Source organism: Diabrotica virgifera, chromosome 7 (assembly GCF_917563875.1).
Source record: "Diabrotica virgifera virgifera chromosome 7, PGI_DIABVI_V3a".
NCBI classification, from domain to species: Eukaryota; Metazoa; Arthropoda; class Insecta; order Coleoptera; family Chrysomelidae; genus Diabrotica; species Diabrotica virgifera.
This window is the reverse complement of record NC_065449.1, coordinates 1,669,985-1,692,398: the sequence shown is the minus strand read 5'-3', so window position 1 is coordinate 1,692,398 and position 22,414 is coordinate 1,669,985. Positions and strand designations below refer to the sequence as shown.

The 22,414-nt window shown below is 33.5% G+C and overlaps 1 protein-coding gene across 2 annotated transcripts in view; it reads left to right on the top strand.

Moving 5' to 3' along the window:
• Positions 1–437: 437 nt before the first annotated feature.
• The window catches only part of LOC126888353 (dynein axonemal intermediate chain 7-like), a 44,250-nt gene continuing 22,273 nt past the window's right edge, over positions 438–22,414 (top strand). The window contains exons 1-13 of one of the 2 annotated variants that reach the window (XM_050656527.1): positions 438–602; positions 5,687–5,875; positions 5,935–5,964; positions 7,277–7,306; positions 7,364–7,393; positions 7,445–7,471; positions 8,921–9,015; positions 13,658–13,816; positions 13,886–14,048; positions 19,827–19,870; positions 19,926–20,192; positions 21,363–21,503; positions 21,555–21,635. In XM_050656527.1, the coding sequence (XP_050512484.1) occupies positions 563–602; positions 5,687–5,875; positions 5,935–5,964; positions 7,277–7,306; positions 7,364–7,393; positions 7,445–7,471; positions 8,921–9,015; positions 13,658–13,816; positions 13,886–14,048; positions 19,827–19,870; positions 19,926–20,192; positions 21,363–21,503; positions 21,555–21,635 (1,296 nt within the window). In that variant the 5' untranslated portion in view covers positions 438–562. The remainder of the gene's footprint in view (positions 603–5,686; positions 5,876–5,934; positions 5,965–7,276; positions 7,307–7,363; positions 7,394–7,444; positions 7,472–8,920; positions 9,016–13,657; positions 13,817–13,885; positions 14,049–19,826; positions 19,871–19,925; positions 20,193–21,362; positions 21,504–21,554; positions 21,636–22,414) is intronic. The other variant, XM_050656526.1, reaches the window with a different exon arrangement.

Genomic DNA, 22,414 nt, shown 5'->3' with positions numbered 1-22,414 from the left:
CTGCCACTGAACCTCTAAAAATTATACAAACAAGCTTAATTTTGCTGAGAATATCAATTTTGAGACCCCAAAAAAGATACAAAAAGTTTGCTACTCCTACTCCCGGACTTCTCCCTAAAACCACCCCCACGTAGGGGGAGAAAACGGAAACAAGGAATGTATGGGATGCCGAAATAATTCTGAACAAAAATGTATATTAGCACTTTTTGTGTAAAATAAACCGTAATCTCTCAATCAACGCTTGAAGCAACCGGCGATTTCGAATGTCGCTTAAGCGCGCGAAAACAATTTTTTAAATTGTATGTCAATGTAAATTTTACGCCAAGTAAAAAAATGTAATCACACGTTAGATTATAAAAAAATGTCATAAAACTACCTACTGGCTGTCATTTTTAACTCAATAAATACGTAATTTTGACATCGAATTCTTTGAAAAAATTGTAAGTGTAATCTTACCTAGGTATTTTAACTTATAAATTTAACATTAAAATTAATTTTTTTAGTAGTTTACAGTGTGTATCTAGCAATTTTTATTTCTTTCTGAGTAAACCATTACACCAACATGGGAGAAAAAAAGAAAGACAAAAGCCAGGTAACTGATGGTAAGTTGAAGAATCAGTGTTATTTGATGAATATAAGTACGTATTAACTTATTTTTAAATTATTTCAAGGTATTTCGGCCCTCGATAATAATGTAATCTTTTATTCTTGGTTTAAATTTTTCAAAAATATTTAATAGTTTTTTCAGGATTCGAAAAAAAATGAATGCATTTAAAAAGCATTGGCTCGAAATTTTGCGCCTACGCTCATAATTTAGATTATCTTTTTAGCAGCTTAGATCTTAATAATGATAACTAATGCTTTATTCCCCGCAGCTATCATTCCTGAGACCTCTTTTTCTATGTAGTAGTCATCTGTGATTAGCCAGCAAAGAACGAAACTAATGGGAAAAGAAGGAGAAACACTCATAACTCAAAAAGAAATTGCTCAAAGATGGGCACAATTATTCGTAGAACTCTATGAAGAAGGAATTGAATCACAAATAGAGATGGAAGAAACAGATAGAAACGAAACATTAATCATAAAAACGACGAATTTACGAAGGACGAAATAAGGTATGCTGTAAACCTTTAAAAAAAACGACAAAGCGGCTGGTGTTGATGGAATTCCCGCAGAACTGATAAAATCAGACTTAAACTTCTCAGTGTATATGTACTACCTACTATTTAAAAAAATTTGGATCGAGGAAAAGATACCAAAAGCTTGGGGTCTGGGGTGAAGGAGTTATAATAAAGCTACCAAAGAAAGGAAGTCTCACACTATGCGAAAACTGGAGACCAATCACTCTTCTCACTGTAGCTACCAAAATAATGGCCAGGATAATATTGGAGATAATTAAAGATCCCTTAAATGAAAAATTAAGAATTAACCAAATAGGATTCAGACCGAATCATATAAATACCCTAAGAATCATCCTGGAACAATCAGCGGAAATGAATCAGGAAGTTTATATCAACTTTGTAGACTTCGAAAAAGCGTTTGATTCAATAAATCGTAATATGATGTGGAGGATATTAAAACTGTATGGAATACCAGACAAATATATAAGAGTAATAAGGCTTTTCTACGACGAATGTTTTGCCAGAGTTGAACATGAAGGGGAATTATCCCAACAAATAAGCATCAAAAAAGGAGTAAGACAGGGGTGTATCTGTCCGTTGTTTATAATAGTCATAGATTGGATAATGAAACAAACTTAAGATAAAAAACAGGTATACAATGGTCACCATTTAAAAAACTAGAGGATCTAGAGTTCACTGACGACATATGCCTCATAACATAAAACAGACAACACATGCAAAACAAAATTACCAGTTTGAACAATATAGCAAAAACAACCGGCTTAAAAATAAATCCAAAAAAAACGAAAATATTATCAAATGTGGAAACAATATATATTTAGAAGGGAAACAAATAGAAGAAGTAAAAGATTTCTGTTATTTGGGCAGTCTGCTAAACACAACAGGAGGCACAGAAAAGGGCATAACACAAAGAATAAGCTTCGCACAAAACGCTTTCAACTCTTTGCACAAGATATGGGCCTCGACAAACATCAGCAGAAGAACAAAGCTACGATTATTTGAAACTAATGTAAAGTCTGTCCTGTTATATGGAGCAGAAACATGGAAACACCATAAACAATTCTGTCAGAAAATACAATCCTTCATTAACAGGTGCCTAGGTATTATACTGAGAATATTTTGGCCAAACAAAATTACTGATGAAGAATTGTGGAGAATAACAAATGAAGAAAGGATAGAACATACAATAAAAAAACGGAAATGGAAGTGGATAGGACACACCTTACGAAAACCAGAAACAAATATTGCTAGACAAGCTCTACATTACAATTCTCAAGGCAAAAGAAGAAAGGGTAGACTATCTTATACGTGGAAAAGAACAATAGAGAAAGAACTCAAAGAAAATAATTTAACATGGAACGATGCAAAAAATATAGAAAAAAACAGAAGAGAATGGAGAAAACTAGTAAACAAAATTGGACGAAACTCAACAGATGATACGTGGGACTAGTAACCTCACCATCATTCCTCATGCTACTTGAAACACCGCATGTGCCCTTTGCTTCACTTGGAGATGTATGATTATGATGATGAGTCATCTTTGATTACCTTCTTCAGATATTTAAACTGCTGGAAGTTGTGATCATTAATAATTATGTTCTGCTTAATTCTTGGTCTTGGATGTTTGGTTACTAGCATGTATTTCGTCTTCTCTGCATTTATTCGAGGACCCATACTACCTGTTTCCTCCTCGAGTTGTGAAAACACCTCTCTCACATCTCTTGCAGAATGAGCGACTGAATCTAGATCATCAGCAAAGGCCAACAATAGTTTTGATCCTCGATTCTCAAATCCCCCTGTCAGCTCAGATGATATTTTACTTATTGCATATTCTAAGGCCAAATTGAATAGCAACGGTGATAACGGTTTCCTTGTCTCAGCCCTGATGTTATATTAAATGGTATTCCTATTCTTACCTGTGCATATGAGTCTGTCACGCACATTTCAGTTAGCTCCACTAATTTATTTTTTGGTATTCCCATTTCTAGCATTGCTAGCCATAGTCTGCTTCTTTTTATCGAATTATATGCTTGCTGTGAATTCAACATCTCGGTTGAATTCCCATAGGGGAGTGTAATTAGAACGAAAATATGCATTGTTTCGGAATAATTCAAACAAGCTTATATTTTTTTAAAACTTTTTTTGTTAGTTTATGTACATGTTGAAGTAAAAAGTTCTATTCGAATTGTTTATTAATTGTTTAAACAATAACAATTCTTTTGTATAAATTATTTTAAAAATATCGTTGAATTCATCATTTTGCTTTGATCAAATATGTTTCCATTTTGTTTTTGAATATGCTGAATCCGAATATGGCATTATAATTTGAAAATTCTTATACAGTATGTTTGCGTAGCTAGGAACCACATGGAAAACTTTTTTATTATAAATTTTACGAAAAAAAGTTATTCTTTATAAAATACTCTGGATAGTCAAAAATCTAAAACTCAACCACCTATCAAATTTGATCAATTTTATACGAGTTATGTCAAAAATATGAATTTCTTTAAAGAGTAAAGTACCTTTTTATTCCAGAATATCAAAATATGCTATTATGAAAAGTTGTTTGAAATTAAAAACTCTATTTTAATATACAATTACATTATTCTAATCGAAATAAAATTTTCAATTTTTTCTCAAATTAGGGATACCCATCATCATTTTATTACAATTATTGTAACTATTTTATTATCAATTTTACGAAAAAAGTTATTCTTCAGAAAACGCTCTACCTGGTTTAAAATCTATGACACAATCATCAGATATCAAATTTTTTCAATTTTATACGAGGTATGTAAAAAATATGAATTTTTCTTAAGAGTTAAGTGCCTTTATTATTCACAATATTTGAATTAGAAGGACGTAGTTGAATACTGAAACATATTTTTTAATTCCAAACAACTTTTATTTATAACAATTTTCGATATTGTGAAATACAAAGGTACTTTACTCTTGAGTGAAATTCATATTTTTTGACATACCTCGTATAAAATTAATAAAATTTTCTATTTGATAGTTGTATTTTACATTTTATACGATGCAGAGTATTTTATAAAGAATAACCTTTTTTCGTAAGATTGATAATAAAAAAGTTATCAATAGTCAAGTATATTCAAATGGGAAATAAGCCACAATTTTACCTAAAAATGATTTTATTAACGTTTCGACGCCCAAGTCGGGTGTCGTTGTCAAAATACAAAATAATACTATTATTATAATACTTGGGCGACACCCGACTTGGGCGTCGAAACGTTAATAAAATCATTTTTAGGTAAAATTGTGGCTTATTTCCCATTTGAATATACTTGATTATAAAAATGCCACAAGAAAATAGCTTCAGAACAACAGTTATCAATAGGTTCCAAGTTACGCAGACATACTGTATAAGAGCTAAAAAATAATTTTTTTGTTGAACATTTATTATTGTTGAAGCTTATTATTAAATGTATTTTAGATAATATTTACAGAAAAAAGTTTTGATCAATTTGTATAAACATTTTTTTAGCTGGTAATTATCGGTTTTTGTTTACATTTTTGTTATTTTTCTTAATTTGCTCAAAAAGAAATAGCTTATTTCATTTCTAAAGTAAAATAATTTAGTGCATTTTAAAGACTACATCCTGAGCTTTAAAAAAACACCTATAAAACTGTAATAGATCTGTTGAAAATTGTGTAATACCGTCTTAAATTGGTGTTAATTCTGTAAAACTATGAAGTTTTCAAAAATTAAATTTTTTGAGAGGTCGTATCAGTTGAATTAAATTTTTGAGATTTTTTTTGAATGAAACATCGTTTAGTAAGATGACTGAAAGGTAAGTTGTGCAAAATTGAGAGTTTTATAAGAAAAATTGTATTAGTTACACATGTTTAAATCATTTTTAAACAAAATTCATGTAAGTCTCACTTTCAGCCCACACCGTACTTATGCCCATACATCTTGTTTCTTTTTATTATAAGTCTAAGATAGCTTAATTATTCTTCTTTTATGTTCTATTTGTAAAATTTCATTTGATCGATTAGTTAAAGAATTACATTAAAATAACTCAACCGTGCACTTCGCCGTACGCTAGTTTACAGTGCGCCAATGTTTGTGAGAAGGGTGACTTTAGCGTTATAAATAAAAAATTATAGAAGCTACAGATTTAATTTTAGAAAAATCTTTATATAATGTTTTTTTTTGTAAAATTTTCTGAATTTTGCAATGGCCAAGTCAGTTTTTTTCAAGAATTTATATTTTCGGAGTTATTTAAAAAACATCTATTTTCGCAGTTCATTTGTTTAATAAAAAATGAAGCACCCACTTCTCCAGTAGAACTTTTTGATATGTTGTTTATTAAACATTTCTTAATGAAATTACAAAAAGTTCTATCTTGTTTGATTTTTTCCGAAGTGAAAATCTATATGCTCTCCCCTACCAGTTATTTCTAATATTTGTCAGATCGTAAATATTTGTCTATTGTTGACCTTCCAGCATGAAAGCCCTTTTAATAGGTTAACTTTAGAATATTATTGCGTGTGTTAAAAATATCGATTATTTCTCACAGGTTCGGAAAATGAATTGGGAAAAACAAGTGCAAGTAAAGAGAAAAAGAAAAAAGGAAAGAAAAAAGGAAAAGCCCAAAAAGGACCTCCTGCGAGAATGGCACATTTGCTCTCTAAAGCTGAATTTGAATCTTCAATAACCGTCGTTAGGGATCGATCCCTTAAATCAAGGTCAGATTCTAAAGCCCTAGGTAATTACGCGTTACAATCAAGAACAACTTTAACATGTCTAAGTACTATTTTATTTCAGGAATGTTTGCCTCAAAATCTGCAGATCTTGGTAAGTAAAATATAATCATCATCATTCTCTTAGCCAATATCCCTATGCGGGATCAGCTTCTCTAATCGCCATAAGTTTCTATCTTGGGTCATATAAACATCAATCCCCTTTAACAACATGTCCTGCCTTATCGTCTCCCCCCAGGTCTTCTTTGGTCTTCCTCTCCTACTTCTTCCAGGAACCCGCAGTTCAGTAATTATTCGTAATGGGTGATTAACGTCTCCACATTGAACTGACCAAATCATCATAACCTATGCTCCCACATGTTGGCATCAATCGGTGCCACCCCTAGATTTCCCCTAATATACTCATTTTTAATTTTATCCTTTTTTGTCACTCCACTCATCCATCTAAGCATTCTCATTTCCGCCACATGCATTCATTGTTCCTCTTTTTAACTGTCTAGCATTCAGCTCCGTACATCATAGCCGATCTTATAACTGTTTTATAGAATTTTCCCTTCAGCTTCTGGAATTTTTCTCACACAACACACCACTGGCTTCCTTCATTCCTTCCACTTCATCCATCGAACTCTAATTCTACTGCATGAATCTCCATCTATTTATCCATTACTCTGTAACACTGATCCTAGGCACTTGAAATTTACTTTTCACAATCATTTCACCGTCCAAAGATATAATTTTATTTGTAACAACTACATCTTTAAATGAACATTCCAAATACTCTGTTTTTTCCCACTAAGTTTTAAACGTTTTTCCTCGAGAGCTTGTCTCCACTGTTCAAGGTTTTGTTCTAAGGGGCCTTCACTATTTCCTACTACCACTACATCATCAGCATACATTAAGCACCAGAGAGCATCCTGTAGTTTCGCTGTTATCTGATTTAAAAATAATGAGAATAAATAAGGACTAAGCACCGAGCCTTGGTGCAAAACTACTTTCACATGAAATTTATCAGTCTCTCCCACACCTCTCCTAACTCTAGTCTTTACTCCCTCATACATATCTCTCACAATCTTTACATATTCTCACAATCTTTCATATGAGCGTTTGTTACTCCATTCCTAGGAAATTCCAAATAATCTAAACGTATGCCAGTTAATAATTTCGTTTATATGACATTGTTCAACTATATATGGACTTCGAGTGGTTAGCGTACAAATGTCCCATCTACTTTGATGATCATAAACAAAGGAGACATTCGTTAGCTTTTCCATGTATGAATTTGTATCAGCCCTAGTGTCTGACGAATCAGGGATGCTGAAATAACGTATAACGCTCTATTGATGCCGATTTATACACAGGAGCCTGACGAATTGTGTAGAGTAGATAAATGTAATAAATATTTTTAGGAGCTGTGGGATCAAAAGCAGTCGCAATTGGTGAGTTAACACCATAATATGGTAAATCAATAAAATTAATAACAACTTTCTTTTTAGGTATTCCTAGTGCAAGATCTATTGAAATAAGTAAGTAGAAATAAATTTACCACCACAAAAATTAATTTTTGTCAATTTTAGAAGCGCCTAGCTCAAGAATCGCTGCAAGTGAGTATGCTTTAGGTTTAGATTAATACTCTTACTAAATTAAGCCTATTTTACATTTTGAAGTGAATATTTCTTATCGCTCGATATGTTGTTTTGCACGTACCGAAATCCTATTTAGCATCATTCAAAAAATCGAGACGCGTACACCAACCTTGCGGTATACAGTAATATTGGTAAGGGAGCCCAAGCTGGAATTTTGCAGTTATCGAGCGCGTCAGATTATTACATGGGGAGAATCCTTGTATCCTATAAATGTACCCCTACCACATAATATGGACTCTTAATACAGGTGAGTTCATTAAGGGGGATCCGAAAATAAAATCTATACTTAGAAAAGCTCGAAATGTTCAGATTAAAATAAGGTAAGTGTAAGTTAAGTACATGCAAAATAGTATATATTTCTGACGATTTGAGCGAGGCGTAAGGAAATGAGTGAGTTACAAAGTTCCACCAAAAAAAGCGAATATTTCGCAAAATGTACGTCAACTCGAAAAACTAAAAAGTACGTGTTCAATATTTTTCAAAAATCTATCGAATAATGCCAAACATGACCCCCCACGGAGAGGGGTGAGACCCAATAGGTCCCCATGAAAAGGTACGATTCCGACAACGACTGCAGACGACAGTTACAGTTGTCTCCGTGACAGACGTCATTACTTTGCATTATTAATTTGTATAATTATTAGCAACTGACGTTCTGACGTTCTGCCGGACAGCAACTGCAGTCAGATGTCGGAATCAGTCTCATGCAAATTAATAGTGCAAAGTAGTGCCGTCTGTCACGGTGACAACTGCGTCTGCCGTCTGCAGTCGTTACTCGAGTAACTGCAAATTTAGCATACTTGCCTCTCCTACTAGGTATATGCATACATCTACACTTATTATAAGAATCAGTATTTCATTTTCAATTAAAACAGCTTAAGAGCAAACAGTAGCCATCATGCTATCAACAGGTAGCAACAAACGCGTGCCAAGATTGCGGCTCTAATTTTGAATATTTTGTCGAGATATTTGGCACACATATTCGTAATATAATAAAGAATGGCGGTACAGAGCCCAATTTCAGAAATATGTTAGTATGTGGAAATTACTCTATAACTAAATAAAATATTGAAAAAAGGAGCCTGTACCACCATTAAGAAAGACAAAAAAAATACACTTTCTTCAAATAAACTTTTTTATCCCGTGCCTAGATTTTGTGTCACATTGGAACTACTAAAAATCGATTTTTTTATAACAAGAAATCGAACGTCACTGACTTGGCAACATTTCGCGCCTATGTGTATAAATTTTTTTTTTATAGTATAAACGTCACTGTCAGTGTCGAATTACCGACGCACTGTTGCCTCACTTTTGAAAGTTCGCAGAACTTTCGCAATCTTGGACCGCGTTTGTTACTACCTGTTGATCGCTACTGTGTGCTCTTAATTATATAATGTCCTTTTTTAGAAACTGTCAGTTCCAGAATGGTGAAATCAAAAAGTAGTGTCCACAGATCAAGATCAAAAAGATTACATCCAAGCTCTTCTTACAGACTACTCCAGGTAAAAGCGGTTAACATTCATAAATAATTAAGGAATATAAAATAGCTACACACAATCTATTCTTCTTCTTCTACGGCACTACAGCCTAAATTGAGCCTTGGCCTCCTTTATTTTTTGCCTCCACAGTTGTTTGTCTGTGGCTGCTTTTCTCCAAACACGGACTCCTAAAAGTGCTTGTGCGACGCTGCGCGCTGCTTACTGTGTCTTCATTCTCTTTTCCTGCATTCTAGCGTTCAGTACTCTTTTTTTTGCCTATCCTCTCCCATTTTTATCACATGTCCGGCCCTTTAAAATCTTTTTAATCTAATAAAGTCTGACAGAGATGTTTCCATATAAAGTTGATAAAGCTCGTTGTTGTATCGAATTCTGAAGATTACGTTTTCGCTCACAGGTCCTAGTATTCTCCTCAGTACTTTCCTTTCGAATGTATCGAGTTTGTTTTTGGATGTTTCCTTCGGGTCCCATGTTTCACTACCATAGCATTGGCCGAATTGAGGTTTTATAGATTCTCATCTTTGTATTTCGGTGGATACTTTTAGACTTTTAGAGAAATATATGGAAGAGAGCAAAATAAGCTCTGTTTGCCTGCGATATTCTCTTCAGTATTTCTACATCTTCTGATCCGTCGGCATATAGTTCTACTCCCAGGTACGTAAACTTTCCAACCGTTTCAATGCCATCATTATGTATAATTCCAGCTAGTTCTACAGACAGAAAATATAGATGTATCCCTCATCTCAGAGACTCATTTTACTAAACACTCATTTATCAAATTTCACGGTTATAGAGTATATCATGCGATTCATCCTGATAATAATGCAAAAGGAGGAAGTGCAGTGATAATTAAAGAAAATTTACAACATTAAAAAGAAGCAAACAGTAACACTTAGAACTAATAGATACCCACTGATAGTGGCAGCAATCTATAGTCCTCCGAAACATGCAATAAATAAGGAGGAATATATTGACCTCTTTAACGAGCTGGCAAATAGATTTATAGTCAAGGGCTCAAAGTTAACCACAACAAAAGGCAGAGAACTTTTAAAAGCTGTGAATTAATACGGGGTCACTACCTTATCAACAGGGAAGCCAACTTATTGGCCGACAGACCCCAACAAGATACCAGACCTAATTGACTTTTTCATAACCAAAAATATATCGCAAAACTACCTGAAAATAGATGAATGCCATAAATTATGTTCTGACCATTCAGCAATAACACTAACACTAAGCGAAAACATAATATATAAAGAAAATAACCCTTCGCTAACTAATAAGTACACCAACTGGATAAGCTTCAGACAAATGCTAGAAGAAACAATTAATTTAAACGTATCTCTTGAAAAAGACGTATCTCTTGACATTGAAAAAGAAGTTGATCGATTGATTCAATAAAGACATCCAAAAAATATCTTGAGAATGTACTCCAGACATCAAAAGACGCCTAAAAGGATGCAACTACCCTGCAGAAATTAGAACGCTGGTATACGAAAAACGGAAAGCACGACGAAAATGGTTCCAAAGTAGAGCTACTCAAGATAAAACAATTGTAAATAATCTCACCCAACAACTAAAAAGAGAGATAAAAGAATTTAAAGAAGAATCCATTAGGACATACCTAAACAACCTAAGGAATGATAGATCCACAGAATACTCACTATGGAAGGCAACCAAAGGATTAAAAAGACCAATAATGCAAATACCACCCATAAAAAAAGAAGACGGCACTTGGGCAGGGGCGTCATTTGGGCGTCCAGGGGGGGCTGAAAATGACTGAAATTTACAAAAAATACATCAATATTCATAATAACATCATATATAATGTATTGTATATATAGTGCTTGCCCCCCCCCCCAAACAAAATTTCAAATGACGCTCCTGCACTTGGGCTAGAAGCAGCGAACAAAAAGCAGAATGCTTTGCTATACATCTAGAGAAAATATTTCAACCGCATCAACAACAACAAGAAGAAGAAGCATTACAGAGCAACCATTTGCAAGAAGAAGAAAACATAATGCCAGTAACTATAGAAGAAGTAATAAAAGAAATCAAGTATAATTTAAATAACAGGACAAATATTAAAACAGCTCCCAAGAAAAGCAATTGTCAAGTTGACCTATTTAATTAATGCTGCGATCAGATTAAAATATGTTCCTTCATTGTGGAAAGTGGCGGAAATAGTAGTGATACCAAAACCAGGCAAACCACCACATATAACCAACCAATATCACTGCTACCCACAATGTCTAAATTATTTGAAAAGCTTCTCCTCAGAAGATTGCAACCAATTATAGTAAACAAAAAATTAATTCCAAATCACCAGTTTGGCTTTAGGCAGAAACAATCAACTATAGACCAACTCCACAGAGTCACCGATATTATAGAAAATGCACTAGAGGAAAGAAAAGTCTGTTCAGCTTTATTCTTAGATGTTGCCCAGGCATTTGACAGAGTTTGGCATGAAAGACTATTTCATAAATTAGAGGCGACTCTTCCAAAATCATACACAGACATAATTAAATCGTACTTAATTGATAGATATTTCAGAATCAAGCAAGATGATGCTTATTCTGAACTTAAAGAAATAAAAGCCGGAGTCCCCCAGGGTATCGTATTGGGCCCGGTCCTATATCTCCTTTATACATGTGATCTACCAGAATTCGATAACTACTGTTTAGCTACCTTTGCCGACGACACCGCAATATTAGCAGTAGGTAAAGATAACGTAGAAACAGCCAATAAACTGCAAAATGCGATGAGCAAATTCCAAAAATGGACTAAGACGTGGAAAATTATATTGAATGAAAGCAAATCAATACATGTTGATTTCACTAATAAAAAAATTCTCTACGCACCAATAAAAATTAATGGACAAGACATTCCTTATGCCAACACAGCCAAATACCTGGGCTTAACCCTAGACACGAAGCTTCGCTGGAAAGCACATGTAAAGAAAAAGAAAGAAGAATTAAATATCAAATATAAAAAATTGTACTGGCTACTGGGAAGATACTCAGGGTTGTCAACGTATAACAAGATGCTAATCTACAAACAAGTTATAAAACCAGTATGGACGTATGGTATCCAACTATGGGGATGTACAAAAAAGACAAACTTAAAAATAATACAGACTTTTCAAAACAAAGTATTAAGGGGCATAGTTAATGCACCCTGGTACATCCGTAATGACGACCTCCACAAGGATCTACGAATGGAGCCCGTCGACAAAGAAATCAGAAAACACACAGAAAGTCATGAAAAAAAGACTTCTTCTCCACGAAAATATTGAGGCCATCCAGCTCCTGGACAACTCAAACCAGAAAAAAAGACTGAAGAGGACCAAACCTCACGAGTTGGTGTAGTGCGACAAAGCTAATAGCGGAGCATTGCGCGACTAGTGTGCAAGCAACGTTTTGGTGCAGTACGTGATAAAGTGAAAAGCAGCGCTTTGTGTGATAGTGCGCAAGCAAAAAGTGCCCCAGTAATAATAAAGACAACTAAGAAGACATCAAAGGGTGACTCTTAGATATTAAGTAGTTAGTAAGATAGGATAGATAAAAAGTTACTCATTGGTCAAAGACCAGATTGTAGCACTTAGCAAATAAAAAATAATAATAAAAAAAAATAATGTATAATTTTTTGTGGAACTATATTTTTTCTCGTCTGTATATATTGTCTTAAAATGCTTTACTTTACTCGTCAGATTTAGATTTGTACAATTCAGATTTAGAGTACATAATCCCCTTAAGAGGAAACAGTAGCGAGCAACAGGTAGCCAAAACGCGTTCCAAGATTGCGGCTGTAATTTTGAATATTTTTTCGAGATATTTGGCACACGTATTCGTAATATAATAAATAATGGCGGTACAGAGCCCAATTTGAAAAATATATTAATATGTGGAAATTACTCTGTAATTAAATACAATATTAAAAAAACGAGCCTGTACCGCCATTAAGAAGAACAAAAAAATACACTTTCTTCAAATAAACTTTTTTATCCGATGCCTAGATTTTGTGTCATTTTGGAACTACTAAAATTTTTTATTTCATTAGTAGTTCCAAATTGACACAAAATCTAGGCATCGGATAAAAAAGTTTATTTGAACAAAGTGTATTTTTTTGTTCTTCTTAATGGCGGTACAGGCTCGTTTTTTTAATATTTTATTTAATTACAGAGTAATTTCCACATATTAATATATTTTTCAAATTGGGCTCTGTACCGCCATTCTTTATTATATTACGAATATGTGTGCCAAATATCTCGAAAAAATATTCAAAATTACAGCCGCAATCTTGGAACGCGTTTTGGCTACCTGTTGATCGCTACTGTATCACCTTAAAGTTTTTCTTGGAAATTTCATTATTTTGAACCTCTGGAAGCTTATGATAAGTCCTAAAGTTGATGTCCTTTCTGTAACTACAGTCTGAGCAACACAGCATGCAGCAAGAGCAGAGATAAGACTACCCTTGTGGACAGCCGCTGACTACTGGTGCAGACACTGTATCCAGCCCAGTTGGGCTAGGGCGGTAGAAGCCTAATGCAACATTTCATAAACCATTATTACCATTTCTTACATATCTTATTTACCATTATTTTGAGTAAAATATTTGATTTATAGTTCAATACCCTCATATTATTTAGGATGATGACGAGTCTTATTCAACAGCCTCCTCGGAATCAGAGGAAGAAAAATCTGTGGTTAAAACACGATCAAGAAAGAGAAAACAGAGAGTTGTTAAGGTGACTGCTCCAGAAGGAGAGGATATTTTAGAGTCAGAGCAGGATACAACAGTAGACAAGGTATAACAATTTTAATTTTCTTTTTTTTTTTGTCTCATAATTACTTAGAGTTACTTTTTGATCGTATAGGCACCAAAAACTAAAAAGGGTAAAAGGGGAAAAAAAGGCAAGCCCAAAGAGCCCAAAGAAGAGAAAATTGTAAGTAAGAAAGTATCTGAAGATGAGGGGGAAGATATTTTAGCTCAAATATTAAAACTAAAATCCGGAGAAACAGTAGCACCAGTACCTGAGAGTAAGTTTATATTTTTGTATATTATAAAGAAAATTTAAATTAAAAAAAAGTTTTAGACAAACATAGCGCACATTATTTAATTGTTGATTTTTTAACCATTGTAGTAGTACATTCTTTCATGGTTTTTGCTGTAAATTTTAAAGAATCGCTTAGATTGACATGAAATTTGGCATACGCATAGCTAACATGTCAAAGAAAAAAATTGATATGGTGCCGATGTGTGCTTTTGCCCTGGGGGTGAGTTTCACCCCATCTCGGGAATGAAAAAATATATGTCCAAGATAAGTCCCGAAATGGATAAACAGACTAATTTTAAGCAACTTTTGTTCTATAGAGTTTTTTCACCAAATCAATACTTTTCGAGTTATTTGCAAGTGAATATGTTCATTTTTCAACAAAATAACCACGTTTTTAGACAGTTTTTCGCAAGTAACTCAAAAGGTAAGCATTTTGTGCTTACAATATTCTTAGCAAAACTACAGCCTATAAAAAACTGAAAAAAACGGTGTATATATTATGTCTCTATACCTAGCAAAAGCAGAGTTATAACTAATGAAAAATAGGTTCATATTCGAAAAATTCCAAATAGAATAAATAATTCAATGTGAAATATCCAAATAATGAAGCATTCTTGGGGAAAGCACATTACAAAAAGTGTTTAAAAAAAGCTTTATTTCTGTTTTTATAAAAAAAATTCTGGCATCAAACGTAAACAAGTTACGCTCAAAATAAAGTTGGTCCCTTTTGTTTTGGCAAAAAAAATCTCACCCCCCAATTAGCAACTTAAATGAAATTAATCGTTACCGCTGCACAAATTACTTTACCTATATTGTTTTTATATGATCTGTAAGTTTCATCGATTCAAAGTGCTTATTTTTGAAAAAATTTGGTTTTAAAGTAAAATTGTTAAAAATTTTAATTTTGGAAAAAAATGCTTTTTTTCAAAATAATTTAAAAATTGTTCGAGATACCAGAAATCTTAAACAATAAAAAAAGTCGGCTTTACTTTTCTGAATGTATTGTATTTTTTTGTTTTTCTCTAAGACAAAAATTGGTTAAGATTCGGTGTTTCTAAATTTGCATACACTCGTGATAAGTGACTCGTCCAAGCCTTTTTAACTACAGCTCTTTCAAAAATAAGGATTTTGAACCGATGAAACTTACAGATCATATGATCAATACATACACGAGTAAATAACTTGTGAAGTGGTAACAATTAAGTTCATTTGAAATGCTAATTAGGGGGTGATTTTCCCGATTTCTTACCAAAAAAAAAGGGACCGACTTTATTTTGAGCGTAACGTGTTTACTTTTGATGTTAATTTTTTTTTTTAACAAAAATAAGCCTTTTTTAAACACCTTAAAAAAGTTAAAATGAGTTTTCCTCAAAAATGTGCTCCGTTTTTTGGTTATGGCACGTTAAAATATTCGATTTGGAATTTGACGAATATGAACCTATTTTTCATTAGCTATAACTCTGCTTCTACTAGGTATAATGACCTAATATATACACCATGTTTTTTACTTTTTTATATTTTTGATAAAAATTTTTTTTCGACCAAATATCTACTTTTTGAGTTATTTGCGAAAAACCCTCTGAAAACGTGGTTATTTTGTAGAAAAATTAACATACATATTCACTCGCAAATAACTCGAAAAGTATTATTTTGGTGAAAAAACTTTATAGAACAAAAGTTGCTTAGAATTAGTCATTTTATCCATTTACGGACATTTTTTTAAATTTTATTCATGCCTTGGTTCAGAACCTTTAGCCACGTAACTACATATAAAATTATTATTCGTTCATAAGTATAAAATTGTCCAGTATACACTTAAAAATAAAAAATAAAAAAATAAAGCTTACAAATAACAATGCCTACGTACTATGTTAATAAATACAACTATATTAATTTTATTTTTTTTTTCACTACGGTAAGAACTAAAAACATACATAGGTTACAAAATAATATAATTAATTACAGTAAATATCTCATTCATACATTACATAATACAAAAGAAATACCTATTCATTCAAACGATTAGTTTTACATTCACACTTTTAATTTAATTTTTTGAAGAAATGTCATAATTAGTTTAAAAATTTTAATGTTATCCACACTTAATAGCACATTTAAGTCTAGGGGAGTACTTAAACCTGCTTTCAGCAATTCTTGTAGCAGCCACATACTTGCATTGAGATTTAAGGGACAGTTAAAAAATATATGATTTAGATTAGCTATGCTAGTTCCACAGTCACATCTGCCTGTTGGGAGAACTCCGATTTTATGTAGATGCTTCGGGAAACATCCATGATCTACTTTTAATCTTAGGATGGTCTTATTTCCGGACTTATTTCGAACATATATTTTTCACCCCCAAAAGGGAGTGAAACTCACCCCTAGGGCAAAAGCACACATCGGCACAATATCACTTTTTTTCTTTGACTTGTTAGCTATGTGTATGCCAAATTTCATGTCAATCCAAGCGGTTCTTTAAAATTTAGAGGTTTTGCAATATTTTACCTTTAAAGAACGTACTATAGTTAAACTTTATAATTAAGAGCAGCTTCAATGGATTTTGATCCTACAGCTTCTGAGTTCGATCTCCACCTTTTTGGGTCAGTCCATTTCTCCTCATTTATGGAGATTTTTTTCTCCTATGGCCGGTCCATTTCTCCTATATCTCATTATTCCACTGACTCCTTCTCTACCAATCAAAGGCTTTAGGCTGGTCTTCATTTCCTTCTTCTGATTAATTATTTATATGGGAAATAAGCCACAATTAAAATGAAAAAATAATTTTATTAACGTTTCGACGCCCAAATCGGGTGCCGTTGTCAAAATACAAAATATTACTGAATATTTCCTTCTTCTATTCCATGGAACATAGTTTAAGGCCTGTTTTGGCCATGGTTCGTCTTTCATTCGCATTACATGCCAGTATCATAAAAGTTGTTTGGATTCTACTGTATCTACGGTATTGTAAAACCTTTCTGTTTGTCTTTTTATTTCGTCATTTGGAATGTGATCAAGTCTTGATATCCGACATGCTCCTCTTAGATAGTCCATTTAGATAGTCCACAAAATATTATCGTTAATAACACATAATTCGATTATTGTTAAACAATGTGTGTGTGTGTGTTTGTGTTTATATACAATAATCGAATACAAATACAAATAATCGAATACAAAATCGTCGTCTCTACGTGATTATATATTGTAAAATCCGGAGATATGGGATGCAGCCAGAAAGCAGTTTATTAACGAAAAGTCTTAGATTTAAAACATTGTTTATTATATTTTTATTTCAATTATTCTAATTGTTTAAAAAGTAGTAAACTTTGTATCTGGGACTTTTCGTTGTTTTCCTCGTAATACGAGAGATGTCGCTGATTTGCGTCTCAAAAGGTGGGTTCATTGCATCGCGATGTTTTGCCTTAAAAGAGGCAGAATTTTTATGTTCCCTTCAGATTTGTGACTGCATAATCTTCACTGATTATGCATAAGGATGCTGAAATAGTTGCTATATGGAGATGGTAGTCCAACTCTGAATCGAATATAAACAAAACCTGTCTTGAACCCTTTTTAATCTTTTTCATTTTACTCAGTTTTTGAGTATTTAGAAACTGTCTTTCGGTCCTTTTCCTAGACGAAGAGAAGGTAAATGCGTGGCCTAAGTGTCCTCTATTTGCTTTCTCCTATTTTCGTCGTCTCTACGTGATTATATATTGTAAAATCCGGAGATATGGGATGCAGCCAGAAAGCAGTTTATTAACGAAAAGTCTTAGATTTAAAACATTGTTTATTATATTTTTATTTCAATTATTCTAATTGTTTAAAAAGTAGTAAACTTTGTATCTGGGGCTTTTCGTTGTTTTCCTCGTAATACGAGAGATGTCGCTGATTTGCGTCTCAAAAGGTGGGTTCATTGCATCGCGATGTTTTGCCTTAAAAGAGGCAGAATGTTTATGTTCCCTTCAGAGTTGTGACTGCATAATCTTCACTGATGATGCATAAGGATGCTGAAATAGTTGCTATATGGAGATGGTAGTCCAACTCTGAATCGAATATAAACAAAACCTGCCTTGAACCCTTTTTAATCGAATACAAATAATTGTTCTTCATTTTGGGCTTCCCAGCCTCCATGATAAATCTTCCTAGGCAGTAAAGCCCAAAAATCCTGTATTGAATGAGCCTGCGGCAAGTTTGGAGCATTATTGTTTTCACCCAATTTTGAAAAAATGTGAAAATTTTGAATTATCCACGTCCATCTGTCCGTCTGTCTGTCTGCGATCACAACTCCTCCGTCAATATACCAGCTAGAATGACAAATGAGGTGTCAAATGAAAGCTTATAATCCAAGGATGGTACCAAAGGTGTGATATTCGACCTAGGCTATCTGTCCGTCGGTCCGTCCGACCGCGAATATAACTCCTACGTCATTATACCAGGTAGAATGACAAATGAGGTGTCAAATGAAAGCTTACAATACAAGGATGGTACTAAATGTGAGAAATTTGACCTAGGTTGTCTGTCCGTCTGTCCGTCCGACTGCGAATATAACTCCTCCGTCACTATACCAGGTAGAATAACAAGTGAGGTGTCGAATGAAAGCTTATAATCCAAGGATGGTACTAAATGTGCGAAATTTTACCTAGGACTTCCGGTTTTATAAATGCGACCAGAAGTACTGTTTTAAAGTCGCTGGAATAGTACACGTGATATATTATTCGACGCTGCTTCGCAAGATGAGAACAAATATATACTTCCGGTTTCATGACTCTCTGTTCATCTGTCTTTCCGTCCGCGAATACAACTCCTGCATTATTAATACAGATAGAATGACAAATGAGGTGTCAAGTGAAAGCTTATAACCCAAGGATGGTACTAAGGATGAGAAATTTGACATCGGACTTCCGGTTTTAGAGTTGCAACCGTATGAACTGTTCTAAAGTCACCGAAATAGTATAAGCGATATATCATTCAACGTGCCTTAGCAATATGAGAACAAATTTTGATTTTGGATTTTATATCATTTCCGCTTAAAAAGTTCTAACCAGAAGTGCCGGTATAGTCGCAGAAATAGTACATGTAACACATCAATCAAAGCGTATTGAAAAGTTGAGTTTTAATCTTTAGTTCCTGTTTTGAAGTCATTTCTGTTTAAACAATGATGACCTAAAGTTTAGTCAAAATTAGTAAAATCGTATATCGATCGACGCAAAGTTACACGAAGCGTTCAAATATCGACTTCCAGTTCTACTTTCGATTACTTTTGGTGAAAACCTAGGACTTGCGATGTCCAATTACTTGTTTTTTTTTGGACACAAAGTGTACTCTCTTCTGTTGACGACAGCATCTTGGTATACGAAGGAGTTGCGCTTGAGAGTATTTGGGGCACTTACGTCTATTTCGATATTTAAGACCATTCCTCCCCAATTCCAACGATATCGTACTCTTAGAAGATCTGTATTGACGAGCCAATCTCCTAGTTGACTTACCAATCTGGTTTTTCTGGAGAATCTTTTCTGAAGAATCTCTTCTTACCAGTCTCTGACCTCTATAATATACTTAACAGAATTATTTAGAATTTTACCACAGTTGTTATGTATATACATATTTGTGTTTCGTTTTTCGTTATTTTTTGTTGACTTTATTATTTAATATTTATCACTTGAAATCAATAAACGTATATTTTGGATAAAAAATAAAAATATTTAACTAGAATAATAAAATGATTTACATATTTCGCCAGAAATGCTAATATATTTGTCTGTAGGTATAGCAGAAACTGAAGAAACCGATAAATCGAAACTAAAAAAGGTTTTTCTACATAATCAAGTTTAATTCTTTAATAAAATTGTATGTATGTTTCCAGAAAAGTGCTAAAAAGAAAAAAGACAAAAAGATGACCCCTCAAATGGCAGAGCAGTTAAGAATGGAAGCAGAGCAAGAAGCCATTAGACAAGCCGAATTGGAAAAAGTTAGATTAGCAGAAGAACGATTGATCGCAATAGAGAAAGAGAAGAAGGAAACTGCAGAGATGCTATTACGCGACGAACAGCTTTCGAAGACTCAGTTCCATATTAAGAAAGCTACGGATACCTTTGTGGAAGCTACCAGAATTGAAAGAGATACAGAAGATGTGAGTTATCATTATCTTGTTTGGTCAGTACTCAAACTGTAATCACATATCTTCTTCTTCTTCTACGGCTCTACAGCCCAAATTAGACCTTGAACCCCTTTATTTTTTGCCTTTACCCTTGTTTGTCTGCGGCTGCTCCTCTCCATACACGGACTCCTGAAAGGGCTTGTACGCCGCTGTTTACTGTTACTGTGTCTTTCAAACCAGTCTCTTTACCTGCATTCTAGCGTTCAGTGCTCTTTTTGGTAGCCTATCCTCTCCCATTCTTATCACATGTTACCATGTTTCCATACCATTGTTTCCTTATAAAGTTGATCAAGCTCGTTGTTGTATCGACTTCTGAAGATTCCGTTTTCCCTCACAGGTCCTAGTATTCTTCTCAGTACTTTCCTTTCGAATGTGTCGAGTTTGTTTTTGGATGTTTCTTTCAGGACCCATGCTTCACTGCCATAGCATGCTGTTGGTCGAATTAAGGATTTATAGATTCTCGTCTTTGTATTTCGGCGGACACTTTTAGACCGAAATATATGGGAGAGGGCAAAATAAGCTCTGTTTGCCTGCGTTATTCTCTTCCGTATTTCTCCATCTTCTGATCCTTCAGCATATATTTCTACTCCCAGGTATGTAAACTTTCCAACCGTTTATCACTTTATCTTTTTTCTATATCGAGCAAGACATCGGCATGGGAAGTCATCGACAATGACCAGAGGGTTGTGAGAACTGATCGCTTGTCTGTAGATCTCTTCTTCTCTCCCGAAGAAGAGTTGTCACCTTTATGACGGTTTCTTTGTTACCTGTATGTATGACCTATTATATTTCTCGAAGAAGTGATCACCAATGACCAAAAGGTAGCTGAAGAAGTAAAACAAGTGACCGTCATTCACCAAAGTGTTGTAAGAAGGGGTTGCTTATCGCTAGATCTCTTCTTCTTTTCCTCGAAGGTGCTATCCTGTATTTTGCGTTTAGAACTCATCGCTTATCGCAAGATCTCTTCTTCTGTTGAGTTAATTATATAGTGTGACTGTTTTCAATAAATTTGGTATTTATATAAATAAACAACTAAAATTTGTGTGTGTTATAAAATTTGTATAGTCCAGTTTAGCCCAGCTTAGCAAATTGAAAAAATTGAATATGGGATGTAAATATACATACTGCTTTTTATTGTTGTAGTGGAAATTATTTGTTGAATGCGGTAAACTGCCAAATCCATATTTTTGTAATCAAATGAATACATATCTTCATATTTGGGAAGAAGATATTGATGCCACAAATATGCAAGAAGCGTCTACTAGAACTGAAGATACTCTTAAGGTAATTTAAAAAGAGTTAAAAATAAAATATTAATAGTGATATATTTTTTAGCTAATAAGTGATCTTGAGGAACTGATTGCTTCTTATTCAGAATCTGGAGAAAACCGTGAAAAGTTAGAAAATTGGCTGTGGGTAAGTAACGTTCTATATTAGCTCTTCTGTACATACAAGAAAATAATGGAACCGTATTTTGATAGTTTTTTGTGCCTTTGGATTGCTTGATACATTCATCTACGTGCTTATATTAATTATTAAATAACTAATTTGAATTCGTAAGTCCTAGGTTTTCACTCAAAGTGATTGAAAGTATAACCGGAAGTCGATATTTGAACTCTTCGTGTAACTTTGCGTCGGCGTCGATTGATATACGATTTCACTAATTTTTAGTCATTTTTACTAAACTTTCGGTCATAATCGCTTAAACGTAAATGACTTCAAAACCGGAACTAAAGATTCAAACTCAACTTTTCAATATGCTTCGATTGATGTGTTACATGTAATATTTCTGCGACTATAACGGCACTTTATGGTTAGAATTTTTTAACCGGAAATGATATAAAAACCAAAATTTTACATTTGTTCTAATCTTACTAATAGACCAGTAAGGATCTGTGAAAAAACGTCTATTTTTGGATGTGAGAGGTAGCATTCGGATTTTTGCAGATAAAGTTAGGTGACAATTTCAACAATAGTAATTGACTTATGCTCCTTCTCAAATATGCCCGGAACATTAATAAAAAAATTAAAATATTTAAAAATTTCGAAAAACGTCGATTTTGTTCTGCTTTCTTTGCTTATAACTTTAAAACGATTCGTTTTGGAACAAAGTCGTAGAGAAATAAAATAAAGATAATTGAATGTTGTATGATATACGACTGGTCAAAAATGTCTTAAAGTATTACCTTTTCTGC